The sequence below is a fragment of the Bidens hawaiensis genome, unplaced genomic scaffold, assembly GCF_021521415.1.
Source record: "Bidens hawaiensis isolate Kalapana, Puna unplaced genomic scaffold, B.hawaiensis_p1.1 tig00009196_1, whole genome shotgun sequence".
NCBI classification, from domain to species: domain Eukaryota; kingdom Viridiplantae; phylum Streptophyta; class Magnoliopsida; order Asterales; family Asteraceae; genus Bidens; species Bidens hawaiensis.
Window position 1 is genome coordinate 1,028,584 of NW_027491680.1, and position 25,697 is coordinate 1,054,280.

Below are 25,697 nucleotides of genomic sequence, written 5' to 3' on the forward strand. Positions count from 1 at the left end.
TATAGATAAACACATCCTTAAGTAACTCCTTGTTTTGGTTTCCACAGTTTTCCCAAATTTAAAGCTGTCCCCTTGTTCTTGACCCAAGATTCCTAAAAACAAAACAATGTACAACCATTGCTGTACAATGTACAAGGCTCTGTAGCAGAAAAGACATCCCAACAATTTAATCTCAAGTAAATTAAAAGGTATTATTGTTGGTTGATGATGCATGGTACTTTATGAATTTATGATCATCTTCATCATCATCATTCATATTCCCTTTTATACCTCAACCCCCCTTACCCCCCCCCCCCCCCCCCAAAACCCCCCCACCCACCCACACCCTCATCATTTCCATCTTACTTGAATTAACATACCACCCACAATTATTATGATTTCCACCAGGCATATTAGATGCATAAACTTATATGTTTGTATATAATATATCCTGACTACACTGCCACTGTTGGACCATAGTTGTGTGATCAATGCTTACAATGTCAGTGTATTTTAAATCTAATCTATTGACGCTATCAATTTGTTGTTTCTGATGGTCTTGAATATGTTTGAATCATTAAAACATCTCTACGCTATATTTACTAAATAGTAATGGTTTCCTCTATGGCTTGTTGCGTGTTTTGGTACTATCGGGTTACCCAGAGCTTTAAGTGATAAACTCGTGAAGGCTTGAACCATTGACGGGTCTCATTTGTATAATATCAGATTGGCCCAAGGTCGTTAGACCCTTCATCAATATTATAGTGACTATCCATGCATATGACACGTGTATTAAATAAACATATAGTCGTAAACACACTATCATTTGAGTTAAAAACACACCTAACAACACGATCCACTATGTTGATGACAAGATATATCATGGTATCTTCTTATATAGGTGTTTATGGTTCACTTTGAAAACGTGAAGCTGTCGAATACGTACAATTAATTAACAATTTGGTTTTGTGGTTAGTTTTTACAGCTTTCTTGTTTTGTTTAGGAATTTTCTAACGATACCATAGTTTGGTTTGCTATTTAGACTTTTAAACGATCGAAAGAAATCAAACTGGACTGTAGGATTTAATTAGACTGTAACTTTATATGTTTTACTTGGAACTTTAATTAATTTATGTTTAATAATATATACACATGATTGTATTCTATTATTATCAGTTTAACTCGCAAAATTAAATCTAGCTAAACTGTTAGTAACAAATTGGTTTAGTTGGATTTTAATTTCCAACAGGTTGTTCTTCTTGGAAATCAGGCCTGTAGGGGTATGGTATTAAACCCGGTTTTACGACCCTAAATCTATTATGTTTGGCTTATTTTATTATATGGACTAATACAATGTTATTGGCCTGAGGGGGTTTTGTGGAGGTAACCCTAACTGGGCTAGGCCCATTAGGGTACCATGATGGTGGCCATGAGGCTCTCTATATAAGGAGGCCTCCACCTCCTTATTAAGGGGTCATGCTCAATAAGAGCTACCACCACTTTTTTGTGTCTGTAAACAAGAGATCTTTGAGATTTCTTAGCAGTCACCTCCACACCCCCGAAAAACCATTGCAGGTCTCAAGCAATCGGAGGAGAAGATCAAGACGTGGTTCGTTCATCTCGAAAATCCGTGGAAACATCGTCATGGATCAGGTCAGATTCATTTTATGCTTCGACATTGGCGCCATCCGTGGGACCGCAACGAACTACCCTTCGATCTCCCTCTCGGCTGTCAGATCTCTCCCAGGAAAAACCCAGATCTGGAAGTTTACAGAAAAAGGCTTCAAGGCTTGTTCTATTAAAGCTCAAAAAGATCCATAGATCTAAAAGAGGCTTCCAGATCTGTGCAAAAAGAAACTGCCTGATTCGAATGATCAAGTCTCCGGATCTGTGATGGTTTTAAATCTGCTCCGAGCTTCAGATCTATCTAGATCTGATTTACAGATCTAGATCTAGATTACAGACCTGGATTTTAGGTTTAAAATTGTAGATCTAACTCTTAAATTGCAGATCCAAAAATTACCAGACTCCCGCCGCCATGTACGCGCGCCCGCGGATTCTCACTCCGCAGCCATGCTTGTGCCGCCTCGGGAACCACCATGTGGGTTTCGCGCAAAAGACCTCCACCATGCGGGTTTTGCGCAGAAGACTGCCACCACGCATGCTCGCCAGCGGGTCACCTTTCCGCCGACATGCGTGAGCGCCCGTGGAAACCACCGCGGAAACCACCATGTGGGTTTTGCGCAAGAGACCTCCGCCACGCACGCGCGCTCGCGAGTCACCACTCCATCGCCGTGCATGCACGCATCAGGCCACGCGCCATACTTAAAGGTTGGGAATCCTCATAATATCCCATATGGCTACACGCCATACTTAAAGGTTGGGAATCCTCATAATATCCCATATGGCTACAAGCCATACTTAAAGGTCGGGAATCCTCATAATATCCCATATGGCTACGCGCCATACTTAAAGGTCGGGAATCCTCATAATATCCCATATGGCTACGCGCCATACTTAAAGGTCGGGAATCCTCATAATATCCCATATGGCTACGCGCCATACTTAAAGGTCGGGAATCCTCATAATATCCCATATGGCTACGCGCCATACTTAAAGGTCGGGAATCCTCATAATATCCCATATGGCTACGCGCCATACTTAAAGGTCGGGAATCCTCATAATATCCCATATGGCTACGCGCCATACTTAAAGGTCGGGAATCCTCATAATATCCCATATGGCTACGCGCCATACTTAAAGGTCGGGAATCCTCATAATATCCCATATGGCTACGCGCCATACTTAAAGGTCGGGAATCCTCATAATATCCCATATGGCTACACGCCATACTTAAAGGTTGGGAATCCTCATAATATCCCATATGGCTACGCGCCATACTTAAAGGTTGGGAATCCTCATAATATCCCATATGGCTACACGCCATACTTAAAGGTTGGGAATCCTCATAATATCCCATATGGCTACGCGCCATACTTAAGGTTGGGAATCCTCATAAACCCATCAGGCCAAGCGCCAAACTTAAAGGTTGGGAATCCTCATAAACCCATACGGCTTCGCGCCACATGCTCACACATATCACACAGTCTACGCGCACGCGCACGCAACATCTGCGCGTGGCGTGGGACATAAAATCCACGCGCACGCGCATGCAACATCTGCGCGTGGCGCATAACACAAAGCCAGAGCCTATGCGCACGCGCATGCGACATCTGCGCGCGTCGCATGACGCGCAGTCTACGCGCGCGCGCAAGCTTCATTATTATTCATACAGCTCATAAGACGCCTCGCGCGCAAGCTGTTATTATTCTTATAGCTCGTAAGACGCCACGCGCGCAAGCTTTATTATTCATACAGCTCATAAGACGCTTCGCGCGCAAGCTGTTATTATTCTTATAGCTCGTAAGACGCCACGCGCGCAAGCTTTTATTATTCATACAGCTCATAAGACGCCTCGCGCGCAAGCTGTTATTATTCATACAGCTCATAAGACGCCTCGCGCGCAAGCTTTATTATTCATACAGCTCGTAAGACGCCTCGCGCGCAAGCTTTATTATTCATACAGCTCGTAAGACGCCTCGCGCGCAAGCTTTATTATTCATACAGCTCGTAAGACGCCTCGCGCGCAAGCTGTTATTATTCTTATAGCTCGTAAGACGCCACGTGCGCAAGCTTTATTATTCATACAGCTCATAAGACGCCTCGCGCGCAAGCTGTTATTATTCTTATAGCTCGTAAGACGCCACGCGCGCAAGCTTTATTATTCATACAGCTCATAAGACGCCTCGCGCGCAAGCTGTTATTATTCTTATAGCTCGTAAGACGCCACGCGCGCAAGCTTTATTATTCATACAGCTCATAAGACGCCTCGCGCGCAAGCTGTTATTATTCTTACAGCTCTTAAGACGCCTCGCGCGCAAGCTGTTATTATTCTTATAGCTCGTAAGACGCCACGCGCGCAAACTTTTATTATTCATACAGCTCGTAAGTCGCCTCACGCGCGCAAGCTTTATTATTCTTATAGCTCGTAAGACGCCTCGCGCGCAAGCTTTTATTATTCTTATAGCTCGTAAGACGCCATGCGCGCAGGCTTCATTATTCTCATAGATCCGTAAGTCGCCTCGCGCGCAGGTTTCATTATTTTTACAGCTCGTCACCATCATGAGGAAAATCTCCCAAAACTCAAAGACAATAAAGACAAGGCCGAAGAAAAGGGAAAAAACCGCCTCATGACCTAACACACCTCATAAAGTCCAGCGCTCCACCTAGACGCTTGCGCGCCCAGGAGCAACGCTGGACTTGGGGGGCTTGTAGGGGTATGGTATTAAACCCAGTTTTACGACCCTAAATCTATTATGTTTGGCTTATTTTATTATATGGACTAATACAATGTTATTGGCCTGAGGGGGTTTTGTGGAGGTAACCCTAACTGGGCTAGGCCCATTAGGGTACCATGATGGTGGCCATGAGGCTCTCTATATAAGGAGGTCTCCACCTCCTTATTAAGGGGTCATGCTCAATAAGAGCCACCACCACTTTTTTGTGTCTGTAAACAAGAGATCTTTGAGATTTCTTAGCAGTCACCTCCACACCCCCGAAAAACCATTGCATGTCTCAAGCAATCGGAGGAGAAGATCAAGACGTGGTTCGTTCATCTCGAAAATCCGTGGAAACATCGTCATGGATCAGGTCAGATTCATTTCATGCTTCGACAAGGCCCAAGAACATGAGCACAAAATTTTGATCTCAACCAAGATTGACTCTTTCTTATTATTATAATTCTTGACCCATTCAAATTACATAAACCCTAGCCATCCATTTATCATAAACTAACAACTTGCAAGACAAGACAACTTATTTTAGGGCAACTAAATAATATTTAATAGTCTTACCATACTAAATAAACGTACCAAAATAAACATAATAAAATACTTTCACTTAGCCCCTTCAACTTTCGATAACCCGTTTCAAGATTATATCTCAATAGTTCTGATTTACAGTGGTCATAACCGTTTGATCTCAAACCAAAATAAAACGGTTACTTTTATAGTGTAATTAGGGTTATGCACATAGAGCTCTCCTTTATTATCACAAGATTGCCGGACGCTCTCCCCGTTTTTCCTCAGTGCGACGGTGATGGTGATGCCAATGGTTTTTGAGATAAGCCTTGCGAGTTTGTCAATTCGCTTCCCAAGCCCACCCGGGTTTTAGTCCCACTGTGTGTTATAGCAGAAAGTGAGTTATGCTTTGTGTGGCATTTTTGAAAGTTATATGTTGGTAATGCAAATAGCATAAACTCAAAGGGTATAAAGAAATTTGAGCTTACATATTTAACCTCACCTATATTATTATATATCACTTTATCTATCTATGTATCTAACTATCCGTCATACAACCTTGAAATCATCTTCTCTGTCAACCAAACACTTAGATCTAACCTAACCTAAACCTAACCTCCGTTAATGCCAATTTCACCTCAGATCTAAACCACACACACCAATCTCACATCTTGTCCGGCAGCTTTCCAAACCCTAACACCACCAATGACGTCACCGTTTCCAGAAGAGGTGTTAGAACACGTGTTGTCATTCCTAACATCCCAAACCGACCGTAACGCGGTGTCGTTGGTGTGCAAGACGTGGTACGACACGGACCGCTGGTGCCGTAAACGGATATTCGTCGGCAACTGTTACGCCGTAAACCCTAGGATCCTAATTAAAAGGTTTCCCGAGGTCAAATCAGTTGAGTTGAAAGGGAAACCGCATTTTGCAGACTTTAATTTGGTGCCGGAAGGCTGGGGAGGCTATGTGTACCCGTGGATTGTCGAATTGGCCCGGGCTTACCCGTCGTTGGAGGAGATTAGACTTAAGAGGATGGTGGTTACTGATGAGAGCCTAGAGATGCTGGCTAGGTCTTTTAATAACTTTAAGGTGTTGGTGTTGTCGTCCTGTGAGGGGTTTAGTACCGATGGACTTGCAGCCATTGCGGCTAATTGCAGGTGAAATTGAATCTCACTTCAATTTTGTTTGGAATTGTTTAGTTAGTTGTTTAGAGTATTATTAGGAGTTAAAGTTGGGAGCTTGGAATAGAGGTGTAGGATTATTTTATATGATGTGTTCTTTAGTTTTACTACCGAAAAGTATCGGTGTTGTTAGTGTTGCTTGATCCAATTAAGTCACAACAATTGTTACACATATATAGACCTTCATCATAAGTTTCATTATTATGTGATTTTTGTGTTTGTAGGACTGTTCATTATTACGCGATTTGTTGCAATTAGCAGCGCAGTTTACCTTCTTTGATTGCAGCATTGCTTTTTTTACATTATACAATAAAAGCTCATGTAGTTCTTAGCCAAAGTTGGACACATTTAGGGTTAGTTAGAAGGTTTATATGTAAAAAACAACATAAGGAATGCAGGAATTATGAAAGGCTTGTTTGATAAATAAGTAACTTGGTTGTTGCATGTCGACTGAAGTCTAGATTTTTTGTTTCCCGCCTCTATCTCCTATTAATTGATCTGAAATTCGTTCTAATAGTTTATCAAAACTTACCAAGTTGTAGAAGATTTCAGTCAGATTTATATTTTATCTTAAAATATACTTATTGTTAGCTATGTTATATGTAATATATAATTCTTAAATCTTCATTATTTTTTGTTTCTGATGTGGTTTAATAATAAATATAGTAATATACAAGCTATGATGTGTGTATGCTCTTTTATTATTGCAACATGAATCGTATTTTCAATGAATATAACTTGATTTTAGTTTCAATCTGTTTATACACTTTCTTGTTAATGCTTTTCATTTCATTTTCATTAACAGAAATTTGCGAGTACTCGATTTACGTGAATGTGAAGTTGAAGACCTAAGTGGACATTGGCTGAGTCACTTCCCCGACTCGTTCACCTCACTTGAATCTCTTAACATGGCTTGTTTGGTTTCTGAGGTTAGCTTCTCAGCCCTAGAACGGTTAGTTGCCAGGTCACCCAACTTGAAAACCCTTAAACTAAATCGCACCGTACCCCTCGAGAAGCTATCTACACTCTTGCAACGGGCCCCACAGCTTGTTGACTTTGGAACCGGTGCTTACTCAGCTGAATTCCGTCCAGATGTTTGTTCAAGTCTAGCAAACACGTTTTCAGCATGCAAGAATCTTAAAAGCTTATCGGGTTTTTGGGATGTGACTCCCGCTTATCTTCCGGTTATAAACAACGTGTGTTCTCAGCTTACGTCTTTAAATTTGAGCTATGCAACTACTCAAAGTCCTGATCTTACCAAGATTGTTAGTCAGTGTTGTAATCTGCAACGGCTTGTGGTGAGTTATAATACTCATTCCATTATATATGGGCGTGTAAATGAACCGAATGAACACGAACAAAGCTTGTTTATGTTCGTTTATTTAACTTTAAGCGAACAAACGGACATGAACACTTAAATGAATGAATTTTCTTTTTAGTGTTCGTTCATTAATAAAATAAACATGTTCATGTTAGATTATGTTCGTTAATATTCTAAAACACTCCACGAACATAAATGAGCAAACATAAACAAAACGACTTAAACATGATATTTCAATTAAAGTCTAAAATATCATCATAAAGACGCCAAACATTTATAATTAAACAAATATATTTATACAAGGGGTTTTAAAATATGAAAATCATATGTAACATATGATTCAAAAATCAACTATATGTTAAAAGATTATACCATATGTTTTGAATGTTGTAATTACTTAATAACTCTTGAAATTATGTAAACATATCTTTCTAACTAACAAAAAAATTATTTACAGGTGTTAGATTACATAGAAGACACAGGCCTAAATACTGTTTCATTATCCTGTAAAGATCTAAGAGAACTAGTCGTATTTCCATCTGACCCGTTTATCGGAGATGTGGACGTACAGTTAACCGAACACGGGCTCGTTGCAGTTTCAGAAGGCTGCTCAAAACTCCACTCAATCCTATACTTCTGTCGCCAAATGTCCAACTCAGCACTAATCCAAATATCCAAAAACCGCCCGAACCTAACCTGCTTCCGTTTATGCATCATCGAACCGCGCGCTCCCGATTACCAAACGCTCGAACCGTTAGACACAGGGTTTGGTTCCATTGTTCAAAACTGCCAACACCTCACACGCCTCTCAATGTCAGGCCTTCTAACTGACCGCGTGTTCGAATACATCGGGACTTACGCAAAAAACCTCGATATGCTTTCAATAGCGTTTGCAGGGGACAGTGATTTAGGTTTACATTATGTGTTATCCGGGTGCGATCGTTTAAGGAAGTTGGAGATCCGAGATTGTCCGTTTGGTGATAAAGCTTTGTTGGCTAACGCTTCAAAGTTGGAGAGAATGCGATCCCTTTGGATGTCTTCGTGTTTGGTTAGTTTTGGCGCGTGTAAATTGCTTGGTCAGAAAATACCTGGGTTAAACGTTGAAGTTATAGATGAACGGGAAAATGTAAACTCGAAACCCGAATACGCGCCTGTTGAAAAGGTTTATATTTACAGGACAGTTTCGGGTCAACGGTTTGACACCCCGGATTTTGTACGGATAATGGGTAAAGATAAAGACGTGTACAATCTTTCTTGAGGTATGTATACGTATTGTATCTTATATTCTGATTTATGAATTAAATATATAAAAATGGATTTTTAACATATAATATCAAGTTACAGTTACTTGGTTAGAAATTGAAACCAACATGATCAATCCATTTAGCTAAACGGGTCACGTTTGTGTTAATTTGTCTGGTTGATCTGTGTTTTATAATTATTTTATGCCAAAATTTGAAGGTCAGTAGAGAAACTGGTACAAGAAATAATAACCATAATGTAATTGTTTTATATACATTTGTATTCTTTTTTTGTAAAATTATTTTTTTAAAGTAAATCATTACGATAACGTAATTAATTTCCGTACATTTGTATATACACATTTTCTTTTGTAAAATGTCATTTTGAAGAATTAATATGCAAAAAGTATAAAAAATTTGTAACTATAATGTAATTGTTTAATGCAAAATATAATAATAATAATAATAATAATACTTTTGTAAAATGTAAAATTATAATTTACTTCTTTGTAAAATGAATTTATCACTATAATTTAATTGCTTTATAAATTTTTGTGTTCCGGCTTATGTTAAAATTTTCCGGGTCGGACGGACACTACTCATTTAGCACCCGTGATTTCATTCGATCATTTTTGACATTTTCTATAAAATTTTAAAAATTCAGTAGATTTCACCATTTTAGTTCAATATTTTATTATTGTTACTAAAACACAAAACATTACAATGTGGTTACTATTTCTGGTAATTTTTCTCTTTGGTGTGTAATGCAAGTATATTGGTATTTTATAAACCACAGTTGACGTTTGAATCGGTTTTATGCTACTTAGGTTCTCAAATAAAGGATTGAAGATGCCGCGTTCTGATTTTGGTACATTTAGATTGTGATGCAGCATTCAGTCTAGGAGTTTGTAGTTTATTTATAATAATACTTCATAATTTTTGTGATCTAAATTATCTCATTAAACCCAAATCACTTGAATGGGCATGTCACATTTTTATATATATGGTGGGGTGTTCTTTGATTGTTGTCTTGGCTTTAAAGTTTTGCCACAGCCTTCGAGCCGTTTAGGTCCAGAATGTCGAGCCGAGGTTAGTGATTCAGGCACAGGCTACTTTTAAGTACAATCAAATTAGCTTTTTATATAACTAAAAGCTGCGTCTTGTAAATAATAATACTTTTTCTCATAAACGTCATCAAAATTCAACATACCAATGATTTTATACTGGTTAAAGTCATTTAACAATTTTTTGCACGTTAAAAGTCGTACTAAATTTGAACAGAAAGTTGTGAACTGTTTTTCAAAACTACTCCAAACTGATACATCTAGTTGTTTTATTTATGCATTTACTTGGATAATAGTTTTTTAAAACAATTTGATGATAGGTTTCAAATTATTTTAAAAAATTCCATAAGAATTTTTCTTTATTTATATAATCCTAGGATTACAGGGGTTGAATGAGTAAAAATGGAAAGATGTATTAAGTGGATAAAGGTAATCAACTGCAAACCAAAAGCTTTATACGTATTGGATGATGATATCCACTCCTTTATGCATCCATCATCATGCACATGTTTTTCATTCCTCATCATTTCCTTCTTCAGTTTTAACTTTTAATTATGATTCCCACAACCTATTCCTAAATTATCTGGTTCAGATTTTACAATCAAGTAGATGCTCATTAGAGTCAATTGTCTGAATGACTAACTTGCTTTTTAAAAAAAGTTAAGAATACAAGGCTTACTTTTTAACAAGATACCATCTTGAATGTTTAAGATCTCTTAATAATATAAAGATGATCAAGGGTCAAAAGTCAAGACATACTAGGGTGGATAGAGTCCATATGAACTGAACTTAGGTTTGATTTGATAGTTTGATGACACTTTATCTTCAAATGGATTTGTTGGTAAGTGGAATAGGTTTGTCTGATTTAAGAGCATTAAGAACTTGTACACATTTGTGCCCACACGTTACACCTATAACTATACATATGAGTTCACACGAGAATGACTAAAATATATGAAAACATAGAAGCATACATTTTTCATTAGCTTTTACACTATTCGATCTCAATATTTAACAGATGTGCATGTGCTACTGATTTGCTTCATAGGCAATTGTTTAGAATCAAATGACTTGTAAACAACAAACATTGGTCTTCTATGAAACGTTTTCTTCACTCATCAATGCATTCGAATATTATAAGTATATAAAACACGAAATGGTTGGTGATCTTTTTCTTTATATTCAAGCACATCATTATTTCTGTAAAGAAAGAACCTTGTGGGAATTTCTTGACCGACTCGTTGAAAGGACGGTCAATACTTAGACCAACTGGCATTTTGGTATTTGGATGGATGGCAAGGATACACACGTGCGGATAACATGGGTTTCTCCTATAGTACGTTTGGGAGTAGCGTTTTCACAGTATGTCGGACTGCATTAAGAGTCGCTTCATGCAAAGTGGTCAAAACACGGAAAGACATACATTGACAACCAACACGTGCTTATACCATTTGCATTTGATACCTTTAGTTTCCTCGACTTGTAGAGCTATATAGTTGAGTCTAGCATGTCATGAACATGAATGTTATAACGCCAATATCTATGAGCGTAAATTTTAATGACTTAGTATTACTATCCAAAAAGAACTAGAGACACAACTTGTCACCCATTTGCGTTATAATGAGACATATTTTCTTCTATTTGGACCAACTTGTTCTTTCTCTCTCTTTTGTTCCTTACCATTTTCTTTCATTTTAAGTAATGTGCGCAAATTATCGCTAGTCATTTTATCACAATATGTATTAAACTATTAATTCTTGGTTAATACTTAATACAACCTGAGACCCAACATAGATACCGTTACACTAGTAAAATTAATTATAAAGTACAAACTACATTGGCTAATAAACACTTTCGTGTTCTCATGTGAAACGATTAATGATTCATTTGATTGTCATAAAAAAAACTTCCGAAAAAGTATTTTAGCTGTCTAAAAGTTTTTAACTACATAAACAACAAAATAAATCAACAGATCTTACCAAGGTCGCAGTTTGAGTAACGGGCCAGGGTCAAAAGAGGTATCTCTAACGGGAGATCAAAACGGTTGTGTTTGGTACTTAAACTATAGACAAAATGGCAAAAAACGTCTTTTATGTTTAATTGGTTTTTCAGTGGACGTCCTTTATCGAAACCAATAGCAGAAAACATCCTTTATGTTTTAAAACCCTATCACGTTATATCCTTTGGCACTAACCCAGTTAATTTTTCTTGTTAAATCTGGTCATTTGCAAGACACATGAGGGTAAATTCGTACTTTACTCCTTGAGGGACTATTTATGTTGATAACTTAAACTTTGAGCTCTCTCTCTAACCAGCAATTTCATACCAATCCCCTCTCTACACCATTGCAACCACCATCACCAACTCGGTCCACCATCCCACCCACAACCACCAACTCCCAGCCACCCGCCACCACCACCCGGCAAGCCAATCACCTTCAATTCGTCATCAATCCGCCAAATTTGGAACTCCGTCAAGCCAATCAATTTCAATTCGTCATCAATCGTGTTAGGGCTTTTGTTGGATATGGGGTTTTAGTGGGGTTTCGGCGAGGTTAAACGGTGGTGGCGTTAGATGGTTTACAGATCCGACAATGGTGGCGTGAAACCTTCAATTCGTCATCAATCTGCCGCCGCCGCCGCGCATGGTGGTTCCGGCGAAACCTGCCGCCGTGAAAGCTCGGTGGGGAAAAGATGAGGTGCAGATTTCATTATCACTGCTTTCGATTCGGTACTATGAGAAAATGAATTTTAATAACTGGAAATGAATTGTTTTGGGTTGGTGTTTGGATTTGGTTTAATGAATTTGGTGTTTGTAATATTATCCTCTATAGTATGAATAGTACAAATCTTTAGAGAGAGAAGATGGTGTTGAATGATGGTGGCCAAAGTTTAGAGAGAGAGGATGGTGGTGGCCGGAGTTGATGGTGGTGATGGGGTGGATGGTGATGAAGAAGATGATTATTAAAAGAACAATCTTTAATCTAATTACATAAATAGTCCTTAAAAGGGTAAATGACCACACTACCCTCATGTGCGACCAAAGTTAACAGGAAATTTTAACTGGGTTAATGCCAAATGACGTAAGTTGAAAGGAATTTGATACATGAAATATGTCTTGTGTCATTAAGTTTGCCAAAGGATGTCTAATGAAAAAGTGTGCAAACATAAAGGACCTGTTTTGTCATTTTGTCTAAACTATATTACACAAGCATTGAAATTTAGGGAGAATAAACTGATTACTGTGAGCTTTTTGAACCCTGAATGGTCTGCAACAGCTGTTCAATCCTGTACTTCATGATGGGCTGACCTGATCTCGTTCTTTTAAGCATCTTTTCCTTCTGGGCTTTGCGCTGAGCCTGAGACTTTTCTTTTTCTTCTCTTTTAAATTTAATCATAGCCTCTTTCTCCATTCTCGCCTTTTCTTCTTCCTCCTGCTTCTGTTTATAAATTTCTTCTAAACGATACGCTTTTTTCGGCTTCTTTGAATGCCTCTCAACTATTTCCCTGTTTTCACTTGCACCCTAAAGATAACAATCATAGTGGGTTCAAGTTTTTTTGTAATGTATTTATAATTTTATACAAAAAAATAAAAAAAAAATTAAAACCAGCAGACATCCAATGAGAACAGTTGACAATTGAGCGTGTCCAGTGGCAGGTATAAACTACGGCCGCTCAAAATACTGTTTAATAGTTGTAAATGAATGGTAACAAGCCACCTTGAGCTTTTAACAAACCAAACTTCAACTCGACTTTTAGCCCGTTGAAAATAAGTGAGCCGAGCTGACCCTGTCTGGTTTAAGCTTGAGCTTGCCTTGGCTCGTAAAGAAACACGTAACTTTAGAGTTGCGTTGGCCTAAAAACTAATTTTGTTCATAATATATAAATTTTATTAACAATAGTGTAGTGTTTAAAATATAAATAGAGAAAACCATACTATCTATTTCAATAACAATAAATGTTTTTGAAAATTTATTAAAAATGGTTATGAAGTTAAAGTTACTGTCAAAACATAGCTGAGTACATAAATAGGTCGGGGTATTTATGTCATTTTCCAGTTCTAGAAGTGTCATAAGCTTTAAGTTTAGTTGCATTTTGCAAGTTATTGTTTATAGGTAGACTTTGCATTAACTAAACCAAATTGATAAACAGGATTAAGAACGACCTCTGTGAGGCTTGTAGCTTGGGAAGAACCTTCTCCTTGGTTGGGTTGCTTCAGTGTCTTTTTGTACTTGCTAACGTATTTAGCGTTTTTATAGAACTCCCTTTGCTTCTCTGTGTATGAACACAACTTAAATAAGATAATGCATAAAATATAGGAAAAGAATAAAGATAATTTATAACAAACAAAGATAACGAACGAAACGAAGAGCACTTGCTACACAGAAATAAATACTATGAACTGGACCATAAAGCTAAAGCCCCTTCAGTTTTCATGATCTACAAACATACAATGCAATTAAAACATGCTAAAGTGTATAACTAATCCAACAAACAAACATAAGGGGGTGCTTGATTTATAGATGCCATTCATTCGTTTGTTACTTTGTTAATCTACATGCATTAATAATTAATAATGGTTAAAAAGTTGAAAATGGCAAAAACTTTGGGTATGTTTGGCAAAGAGCTATTAGGAGTTTTTAAGAGCTTTAAGCTACAAGCTTTTAAGAAAAAGCTCATATTTATTGAAAAGTCTTGTTTGGTTAGAGTAGCTTGAAGCTTTTAGGTTAGGAGAAAAAGCTTAAAGCTAAAAGCTCCAACTACTAGCGTTTAGAAATAGCTACAAGCTTTTAGTATTTTAAATTTTACAATGTTGGTACTTGAACTTCCATCATCTTTTGTTAATTCATATAATAATTACATATTTAACCCATATTCAAAACCAACTACCCCATGACTTTTTAAAAGACTATAACTTTTTCACATGTTAATATTTTTTTTAAGTTGCATCATAAAAACGAGCATTTTATTCTCTTTAATTTGAGTATCATATTGTTATACTTCTTTAATTTTAAAAAAATAACATACTATGTGAATATTGGTTAGGATCGACAACAAGTCGAGTCAGGCAAGCTCGGGTCATATGTACGAGCAAATTAGGGTCGGAACGAGTCGATGCAAAAAGGGCTAATTTAGTTCGGTTCATGTTGGTGCGGTTTTGAGTCGAAAGGGGTCAAGTCAGATTAGGTTTCGGATTTGAACAGTGCACCGCGCGAGCACCCAACTAGGTTTATTAAAAACTCCAGCTACTCTACCAAACACCTAAAATTTTTTAAAAAGCTACAGCTAACAGCTTCCAGCTACACAGCTAGTTTTGCCAAACATACCCTTTATCTTGATTTTCTATTATATGGTTGACTACTTAAGTGAAGTGTATTTGATCAAAGAAATCAGCATAGATTTGAATTGAAAATGATGATGACAACTAGCACAATAATTGAAAATTGTGTATTATATAAGAAGCACGTACTGATTAAAGCCGGATTGTAACCATCGTTCTTGGATTTGGCGTTAACAAAAGCTTGAAGCGACAACCCTCCGCCGCCCAATCTCGCTCTGTTCTTCTTCTTGTTATTAACAGGTGCTAAGCTGCTGCTTGATTTCTGATTATTAATATTATTAGGGTTTCCTTTATTCTTCATCTTTCAAATCAATCTACGGGTAGGAAAAATTATCGATGAAAAGAAAGAAAAAAACAATGGTGTCTTGGAGGTTATTTCGATGAATTGGTTTTGTAGACTGGGCTGGGCTGGGCTGGTGTCATATACTCTCTTGTTTATTAGTGGGCTCTTCTACTACAACTTATTATGGCTTTACGGACCGGGTACAGGTCCATCGGGTTAACCCCGAATTGGGTTTTCTTAGGAACCGAGTAGGAACCACACCCGGAGTCGTTTGGTATGGATGGATAATCGCTAGAATCAGTTAGGGCTGGGTCTGGTACGGTATGATTTCTATCTAAAAACCGGGTACAACTATTCTATCTCGAATCATGAGTGTACCGATGGCTGTGAAAGTGGCTAACGACAAAACTTCTTGAATCATGAACTTCGTCTTATGTCTAGAATCGCATTAGCTTCGTAACGAAATATATTGTCATTTCCACACAATTCGACTTGATCCGATTCCAGAATTTCTTTCAATGCCTAGGAAAATTTCTTTACAATATGTTTTATTAGAGTTAGAATCGAGTCTTTAACAAAGTGTCACAAAACTTGCAACGGCTCTTTTGATCCTCCATCACTCATCGCCGCCAAAACCCAATTGCACCAAAATTACGGGTTCCAATTATGTGGAAGAACCCCGAGAATGAATGGGGCGTAGGAGTTTTAGTTAATTTTAGTTAGAAATATGTTTGTTGGTCATAGCTTTTCCTACTTAGTATTTTGTTTTATTATTATTGTTTATTCATTATTTATTTCTATAAATTCTTTCATAAATACTAAATGTTACACTATTCTAATATATTTTTATATTGTTTGTTTACCTTTTATTTTGTTTGGTATGGAGCCGAGGATCTCGTTGGAAGCAGACTCTCTATCACTAGGGATAGAGGTAAGGTTTGCCTACATTCTACCATTCCCAGACTCTATTATTAACTTTTGCTATTTGTAAGATTTACCAGGTATAGTTTATGTAATTATACGCCTAAAATTAGAATTGGTTTTATTTAGGATACCAGTTAATTAAACTACATGTAATCTGGTAAGTATTTGTCTTTTAAGATAAAAATAAAAATTATATGAAAAATATGAGAACATGAAGAACATCAAGATAAATCTGAAAAGGTTATAAGATAATATCATATGATAACTTGAGAAAATATATGGTAAGAAGAATAAAAATCATGAATGTTATAACATTACGTAATTATACTTCCGAACTACATCTATGAATAACGGGACTCGAACCCTTAACCTTTTGAAACACCATTTTACGTATCATAATACCATTAGGCCAAAAATGCTTTTAAATACATCTCTATCTCTCTCGATTTCTCACAATATATTATCTTCTACTTATACGATTTCTTGTATGCTCAAACATTTTTCTACTTAAATTGATTTTGTAAAGAGACCGCTCCCCATTTACTTTGCTAGTTGCTTAGTAAGAAAAAGTAAAACATAGATTCAAAAGATAAACTACATTTAACCAAACATATTCCCATAATAATAATAAATAAAAAAAAAAACATTCACAAAAACGCTTTCATTTCATGTTTCCAGGTCAACCCGACCCACCCGGGATACATAAAAACTTCTTCGTTCTTAATCCATATGTCTACTTCAAGCAATAAAGGACATTTTCGTCTTTTCACCATCTAAATCCCCACACACATAACCCATGCATTCTATTATCTCACCACCACCTTCATCTCCACCCATTGGCCTTTCTTGCATTTCCATTTCTACCCTTAGCTCCACCACGCCATTGTCTTTCATTTCTGATATTTCCCCTGCATCCGCCTCTTGCATTTCCAATATTGTCCCCAAATCCACCACTACCGGCCGTGGTATCGGTGTTATCTCATCTTGTGGTTGAACCATTGGTCTCACTTGCATTTTCTTGCCTTTGTAGATCATGTACAACACCATTTGCCCTATTCCAAACACGAACCCTAACACATTTGGAGTCTACACAAAACCATTTTATAAATATTATTACATATATATTTCTAAAAATGTCAAAGAGTACATTTATGTATAAAATAATAAACCCTTACGGCTACAAAATAATCATTGATCAATAGACCGTAGAAAAACCAGACAATCGCGCAAAGGGTGAGGAAGAACGATAAAAAGAATGGCATGTATTCAACGCTCTTCGTTCGTATAACCATTCTCTGTCCACATACAAAAAAAATTATCAAATTTCAGTAATATAACTGATAAACAGTTAATATAATCAATGTTTTCATTCCCAGACCGGTCATTGAATCGTTACCAGTCCACTAGTCAGATTAGTTGGTTTCATAATTTGATGAAATAACAAATAAATTAAAAAAAACATATATATTTTCTTTTAAACACAAAGTAAGAACTATCTTGTCTTCTAGTGGATCTATGGTAATGCAAACATTTAAACAAAAAACAAAAGTGACCCGTTTCTAAGAACAATATACGTAAGTTAATAAAACTTTACCATAATGCTAAGGGGAGCTGCAAATACGCAAACTGAAAAGACGGAGCAAATCCAACCAACAAGATTGACCCGTTTAGGCCCGCGATCGGTTACTAGAAGTGTTGTAACAATAATCACCGTAAACGATAGTGTATTAAATATCACAAGCACCTTCACTGTAGATATCTACGAATAAATCAAAATCGGCAAAATTAGTTTAACACTTATCGTACAAATTATATAGACTTATATAGTTATATAGATACACACCAGTGATTCTCTAGTGGCGTAGATGAGAAAGAAGACAATGTATGCTGTTTCTATGGCACATCCAATGGAGTTGATGGTGACTATCATCGTGCCATTTTCGGGCTTGATATTGCCATAATACAACAGCAACATGCAGCTGAATAATGCAACCGAGTATGGCACGGAGTGAAAGCCTTGTGTCGATTTATTCTGGTAGATCTTACAGAAAGTTGGCCTGCGGGTACGAGAAAAGAATATATTAGCGGGTTACAATTAAATTCATAAACTTGTTTGTAACAACACATAGAAGCACTACAAATAAATATAAATGGTGACAAAAATCTTATCTGAAATCTTATCTTTGCAACTATACGTGGGTTTAAACTATCCGTCAATGATTATTGACGGATACATAATTTCATGGAATTTTTTCATGAATGAAAATTAATTTTCTAGTAGTGAAAGACTCGCGAGAAGAAATCTTACAATGGAGACAAGAACACGCAGAAAGAGATGATGTTGCCTGTAAAACAAAAGAAAACATAGAACGCAATAAGTAATTAATATAAGAATTTGTAGGAAATTAACAAGAAATGATGAAGAACATATATATACCAAGAACGCCAAAAGTTGAAGCTAGGAGATGAGTAGGTAAAATCATTGTGGTTGGGATGATGAAGCTCTATTGATAGGTTTGATGTGTATATATATATGCTTGAAAGAAATTAAGGAGCTTATGGAAGAAGAACTTAACAAGACCAACATATTTATAGGTCTTTTGAAAGGCAAGAAAATGAAATTTGGTGTGCTTTCACATGTGTATTGTTTTAATTAATTTTAATATTTTTTTTTTGGGTTAACTAATTAGTATCACATTTCTTGTGATTTCAATTGTAAAATTATATGCAAAAACAAAATGAAGTAAATTCATGATTTTGACAACTAATTTTGGAATGATTATAGTATTTTTATATATATATTTAAAAAAGAATAAATACTCGACTTGACATACAGTTTAATAGATAAAATAAATATTTGTCTAAATATATATTTTAATAAAAAAATATTATATATTGTTAGTTATAAAAATACAACTATTATAAATAACGTATTTATAATAGTCCAATGACATAAGTTGAAAGCTTACTAAAAGGGTTTAGTGATCTTAGGTGAGTCAATCCAGAAGCGTCAAAATCAGTATAAACAGTTGCAAACCCAAAAAACTCACTTAGGTATTAAGGGTAGATGCATAAAACTAGCGTTGTACACTTGTACGTTTAATTCAGTGGATTTCTCATTTATACATAAAAATTCAAATTTTTATTTGAGTGACAACTCATTTTTTTAGTGTATAGATGGATCATAATCTCTTATGGACGAGCATATGGAGTATGAGTTGTATTGAACGCTTTTTATCCGGTTAATTATAACTTTAACATTACACGACATTTTACTGTATATAAGAAATTAAGAACTAATGCGGTATATAAGGGTTATCACAATATAAAGTTCACAAACATTTCGTCACGACAAACTTATTTTGGTAATTATAACTTACTCTCATCGAAACCATGATCTAAATCATTGCATTCCTGTTAAAGCTGCTCAAGATACGTTTTTAATGTTTAGGTCAGGCAATGAATATGAACATAGAATACTGAAAGAAAATACATACCGAAGACACGTGAAAAAACTTTCTTTTTATTTTAAGGATAAAGGAAAGGGATCACGTTAATTTAATCAAAATATTTTAAATTAAATAAAATCTTTTTCTCTCTTCCCCTTCAACCCGTCAACAACCCGACCCCCTTGCTTTGATATGATTTGTGAACTCAAGGATTTGATACACATGTTTGACCCTTAATTAACACGCCTTCGCTTGTTATGGTAAACTCGTGTAATTGACAGCAAGACTTTAACGAATTTGAATCAATTTGCATTAAATTGAGCCGCGGACAACCTGATCTCAAAATCCTACAAAAATCCATCCATAATACAATTAAATTTCTCTACATACTCCTCAATACCTCTTGAACCAATACCCCATACCGATTAACGCTTTGAAGCAGTCTTGAATCACTTTTGATCCACGTTCTCGGCCGAAAACCCTAAGTGGCTGAACACTTTCAATTCGTGTTCTATTATTAAAAAAATGTAACAAATTGTATTATGTAGATTAGTTATCGTGTAAACTAGAGTATTAGTTTTTTATAATGTAGTGGTAATTAGTGTGGGTATATGATTTATTTAAATTTGGAAATTTTCAAAGACAAAGCAGAAAATTACATTAAAAAGTTACATAAATCACATAGTATATTTTTGGATGTGAACCCGCTAAATCACATAGTGTAGAACTTTTGTTGGAACATTTTTCAAACTGTTTATCAAACTAGATATTATAACGTAACATTATTTATGTTATTTGCCTTCACATATGGAATACAAAGAGACAAATGTCCGATTTACATATACATGACAAAGTGACTTGTTTTGTAAGACGTATGCAGTTTCATCGACTAACACGATATAACATTTTTTCGGTATCAACCTAAATTGACTAAAAATAGTATAACCTAAATTTAACCTAAAAAGAGTGTGTATCGAAACATGACATGTGATCGCACAATATATGATACATGTGATGCATCAACCTATAAGTAGCTTATGCAAAAAAGGTTTCACTTTTAGAGTTTCATTGTATTTACTGAATCCATTTTAACCTCTACACTGGCCGAAATCACTGAATTCGCCTATGTAACTATGTTAGCTAAAACGTTTTTATCATATCGTTTTGATATATAAACAATGCATTATGACTCAAAAAAGCACATACCCTGTTAAAATAGGAGTTATATGTACGTGCGCCAAGTATATACAGTTTATAACTTGATTCTGTTAACTACCTTATGAAACGGTTTTGGTCGAGACTAAACACAAGATTACACCACTTACAACAAAAACTTTAACTAGACAACTCGTCGTTATTTGCTTTTCAAGCTACACTGCAAGTTCGGCCTGGATGACACCATACTTTTAGAAAAACTACAGGAGCCGGAAACTTAACGATGATACTCATAAGCATTGACCACCTTTTGACCGGATACCATAGCATAGCTCAACACTACACACTATATCTATATCATCTATAAAACATATAACCTCAAAGACACATGTCCGAAGGTTCACCTATCCATTTTGGCAAAACGTCCTCTGATTCTCGTCCTGCTTTCAGCTCGCACCTTACGTGACTCGTAGCGGATATGCTTATCATACCTGTTATGATATCATTAACAAAAGAAACTGCAATTAAGTTTGTGTTGCACGCCTACATAAGATTTTTATGCAATTGAATATAATTCAAACAACTTTCAACCCATATGACCCATTATTTTTTTACTCCCGTTAACTAAACCCATTAAACGTAAAACATAATTAAAATTACCTTCTAGATTTCTTCTTCTCTTTATATCTTGTGATCGCTGTCTCTCTCTCCTGACTATTAATATCCCGTACACCGACACCATGAATAACTTGTGTGTTCTCAACAATATTATTATGTGATTCACCTTGATGGCCAACATTTATGTTACGAAAATTGCCATCAGGAACTATGCAGTTTGCTTCAGAGTTATTATTTCCAACCAACTGATCACCAAATAATTCCCGGCCCGTTGTATCGGAATTATCGGGGCACCATTGGAATGTATTTTTCTGAAAATACAAAAACATGGTCAAAATGGGCTATGGGCCTAGTGGACCAAATGAGCCCAAACCAAAGAAGCAAAGAGACTGGTTCAAGTAGGGTTGGTTTTGGCTCAAACCGAACCAAAAAACCGAAATTTCAGTTTTGAGTTTTTGAAAAGTGTTCGTTTCGGTTTTCTCATTTGTAGGCTTGTAATCAAACCTAACGAACAAGAATGGAGCATGTTCATGTTCGTTTAACATTTAACGAACAAACGATCGAACACAGATAATTAAGCGAACGAAGTTTTCTTGTTCGTGTTCATTCATTATGAAAATGAACAAGTTCGTGTTCGTTCGTTAACGAAAACGGTTCACGGATGTTAGCGAACAAAAACGCCTGAACATAGATTAACGAACTTAATTGAGCTAAAACTATCCTGTAGCAATGTGAAGAACTTTGTGTTGGACCTAATTAGTTATTAAAACTATACTCTATTTTAATGGGCCAATAATTTTAAATGAATACACTAACGAACATAAATAACCGTAGAGTAACGAATATAACTGAGCCTAAACTAACGTAAATGAATTCAAATGAAGAATCGTTAACAAATGTTCATGAACATAATGAATGAGCGGGGCATGCGTTCATGTCCGTTCCTTTAACTAAATGAACAACTTTTTTGTTCATGTTGGTTCATTTATTAAATAGACGAACATTAACGTTCAGTTTGTTTATTGGCCAACACATTTGGGCTTCAAAATGTTAAGTCGGACCAAAATAATGAATTTGGGCGGAAATCTTTGTCTTAATTAATAATTAATTGACTATCACACAATTGGGCGAAAATACTTTGGTCAGACTAATTATCAAATTCTTATAAACTAGTTAAATTCAAAATTGAAAATGAAGATTCACACATTCAGTTCGGTTCAGTTTTTTTGGTTTTAATTATACGAAAATCGAAACTGAACTGAAAGTTCGGTGTTTTTTAAAAGCATAAAATCATACCATTGGTTTTTGTTTGGGTTCGGTTTTTGAGGTTTAATTACATGCTAAACGAAACCGAAACAAAAAGTTCACTATTTTGAAAACATAAAACCAAACTGTTGATTTTTGTTAGGGTTTGGTTTCTTCGTTTCTGTGAGGCATCTTTATAAAAAACATATTTATGTATTTGAATTGAGTGGAGACATAAAATTTATTATTTTATTTACTTTTAGCTAAATTTTATAACTTAACCAATTTTAGTTAGTATTAAGAATATTGATAACAACAACAACAACAACAACATTAATAAAACTTGAAATGAATAGAGTTGTATAAAACTTTTAACTTTATGTACTTCTAACTAAACTTTTATTAAAAACTTCTTATGTTCACTTCCATCAAACAATTCTAGCTAAATTCAAATGTAATGTCCTAAGTTAAATGTTATCTTATAATTATTTCCACAATTTATTTACAAAACACATCTAAGATACTTATATTTTCAGCAACAAAATTAAAGTAATAATCAGAATCCTTAGTAAGTAATGTATATTTAACATTTAACAAACCCTTGTAACCATACACAACCATTGTTTAATATAGTTGGCAAAATGGACGGGTCAGATAGATTGGGTAATGGGTCAACAGGGGTCAAAATATGTAAATTTCAAGATTTGGTTAGGTTGACCAGCCACAACTTTTGGTTTTATTATTATAATTAGTAATGAAGATGAGAGATCATACCTCAAATGAGATATTTACATTCTCTTCCGGCTTATGTTCATCTTCGAGTTGGAAGTTTTGTGCAGGCAGAAACTCAGTTAGTGGTTTAATTATGTCTTGATTATCATCAACATTTGGTTCGGATTTCGCTAGTTCACGAAGTTGGTTAAGAAGTTCGTCTTTATATGTTCCAAAAGCAGCGTTTCGGTTCTGATTTCAACATAAAAAAAAATAAACAAAGTCAATTAACAAAAAACCATAACAAATGGGATCTTGATAACTAATATAAAGACACATAAACATGTTTAAAAACAACAATTTTCAATTATAACATTAATACGTTTTCACACTTCATATGTGAAAGCGAGAGGACAAATTCGATATATAACATTCTAATTAGGATAAAAATCAACCAATTGTTCACCTTTTTTCATACTGGGATTGCCCTTAGCAATAAAAATAATTATTGATTAACATATAGTTTATATTATTAAAATCCAGTAAATGTAATGAATCAAACATAAACGGACTTGTAAAAATCCAATTTATCACGAGAAAGCGTGTCTTGACAACCAACACATGGTTCGCATTTAGTACTTTCAGTTTCCTAGCACCTAAGGCTGTAGAGCTACTTAGTCATGTCCATCAGGCCATGAATAGTAACGTTATTACCCCACGATCTATAATGTCATTTTTAAACGACCTAGTTTTTGCTATTCAAAAAGGGCCAGTGGCACAACTTGTTGTGTTCATGTAAACACTAATTTTTTAATGAAATTAAATAACGCTATTTAAACCCAAATGGCAAAATCATAAATCCAATTTATTAATCTAAACATTGGGTCTCTTGCCCCCGATGCACAAATATCAATAACTTGATGATCAAACAAGTTACCTTAGGCAATGGAGGAACACCCATAGCTTGATAATTATGATCCGACCCGCTATCGACAATCAAATCATCAAGCCTTACAAAAACCGGAGTCTCCCAAACAAAACAATCTGAAAACCCATAACCCGATTCGGACCATTCACCGCCAATTTTCCCCAAATCCTCAAACCCGAAAACCGACAACAAATCATTAACCGAGGGACACCCAGTAAACCCATCAACCGGTCGTCGATCATGCGACTTGGAATAGTCATTATTATGTGCTTCCCAATCGCGATTCTGACAGTGTACGAGGTTGTCGGTGGAACAGAAGATGGTTGCCGGAGATGAATCGCATCCGTCGCAAAGTAATGAGCGAGTGTGTTTGGTGAAGAGTGGATTCGTTGAGTGTACTTGTCGGTCGCATGATAAACAGAGCTTTGCGTTGTCAGCTCTGCAGTACAGGATTGCTGTTGATTGGTTGCAGAAGTCGCAGTCGCGGCGGTGAGTGGTCGCCGGAGGAGGTGAATTAGTCATGGTTTTGAAATTTGGGATTAAAATTGAGTGAAATTGAGAACTGGGTATGGATGAAATTTGGGTTTAATTTGATGTTTCGATGGAATTGAAGTGAAATTGGTGAAAATGGGTGAAATTGAGGACTGTGTTTGGACGACTTTGGGTTTAATTTGATGTTTTCGATCAAATTGAAGTGAAATTGAGGAGTGGGTTTGGATGAATTTGGGTTTAGTTTGATGCTTTCCGATCAATTTGAAGTGAAATTGAGGAGTGGGTGTGGATGAGTTTGGGTTTAATTTGATGTTTTCCGATCAAATTGAAGTGAAATTGAGAAGTGGGTGTGGATGAGTTTGGGTTTAATTTGATGTTTTTCGATGAAATCGAAGTGGGTGGGGTTCTGGTAATGATTTAATGATGATGAAGGTTGTTGGCAAAAGTGTTAGATTTGATATGATATGAGATTTTGAAAGAGAAAGAAGAGGTTAGAAGAAGATTCAAGATAACAAAGATATGTTTGATACGATATTTCCTGTGTAATAATATCATGAAAGGGACACGAGTAGATTTTTAAGACTTTTCAAACACATTTTGAAGAGAAAATATATAATTAACTGATTATACGAGTGAACCACTAAGATGACGGGTTTTATAGACGGTTCGATTTTCAAACAGTAAGGATATGGTGTTTTTGTGAGGATCGGGTTTATTAGGTTTTTGTAACGTGATTGATTAATCAAAGTGTTCGATTAGCATTGATATATCACATATATTTATTAAAACTGTTTACCGATATTGTCAGTGACAATTAGTAGTCTTGAGAAATTGCAACTCTTCGTAGTTCCAAAACTTCTTTAGGATCATTGGCTTCAATTAGTAGCAACAAATGTTGTTTGCA

General features: G+C 35.9%; 4 protein-coding genes across 4 annotated transcripts; 1 reads left to right on the top strand and 3 right to left on the bottom strand.

The window, feature by feature from the left end:
• Positions 1-5,421: 5,421 nt before the first annotated feature.
• Positions 5,422-9,496, top strand: LOC143531688 (protein TRANSPORT INHIBITOR RESPONSE 1-like). Its single transcript, XM_077026933.1, has 4 exons — positions 5,422-5,998; positions 6,828-7,320; positions 7,801-8,602; positions 9,412-9,496. Exons 1-3 carry the CDS (start codon positions 5,544-5,546, stop codon positions 8,599-8,601), a joined length of 1,749 nt encoding a protein of 582 aa, XP_076883048.1. The 5' UTR covers positions 5,422-5,543; the 3' UTR covers position 8,602; positions 9,412-9,496.
• A 3,351-nt stretch (positions 9,497-12,847) lies between these two features.
• Positions 12,848-15,332, bottom strand: LOC143531691 (uncharacterized). Its single transcript, XM_077026935.1, has 3 exons — positions 15,118-15,332; positions 13,813-13,922; positions 12,848-13,171 (listed from the first exon to the last, which is right to left on the bottom strand). The coding sequence occupies exons 1-3, from the start codon at positions 15,287-15,289 to the stop codon at positions 12,887-12,889; spliced, it is 567 nt and encodes a 188-aa protein (XP_076883050.1). The 5' UTR covers positions 15,290-15,332; the 3' UTR covers positions 12,848-12,886.
• Positions 15,333-16,918: 1,586 nt separating this feature from the next.
• Positions 16,919-18,678, bottom strand: LOC143531623 (bidirectional sugar transporter SWEET9-like). The gene is made up of 6 exons (XM_077026880.1): positions 18,633-18,678; positions 18,504-18,540; positions 18,039-18,252; positions 17,790-17,954; positions 17,371-17,490; positions 16,919-17,281 (listed from the first exon to the last, which is right to left on the bottom strand). Exons 1-6 carry the CDS (start codon positions 18,676-18,678, stop codon positions 16,934-16,936), a joined length of 930 nt encoding a protein of 309 aa, XP_076882995.1. The 3' UTR covers positions 16,919-16,933.
• A 2,186-nt stretch (positions 18,679-20,864) lies between these two features.
• Positions 20,865-24,845, bottom strand: LOC143531689 (zinc finger protein CONSTANS-LIKE 13-like). The gene is made up of 4 exons (XM_077026934.1): positions 24,311-24,845; positions 23,437-23,625; positions 21,460-21,728; positions 20,865-21,290 (listed from the first exon to the last, which is right to left on the bottom strand). Exons 1-4 carry the CDS (start codon positions 24,821-24,823, stop codon positions 21,200-21,202), a joined length of 1,062 nt encoding a protein of 353 aa, XP_076883049.1. The 5' UTR covers positions 24,824-24,845; the 3' UTR covers positions 20,865-21,199.
• Positions 24,846-25,697: the final 852 nt, after the last annotated feature.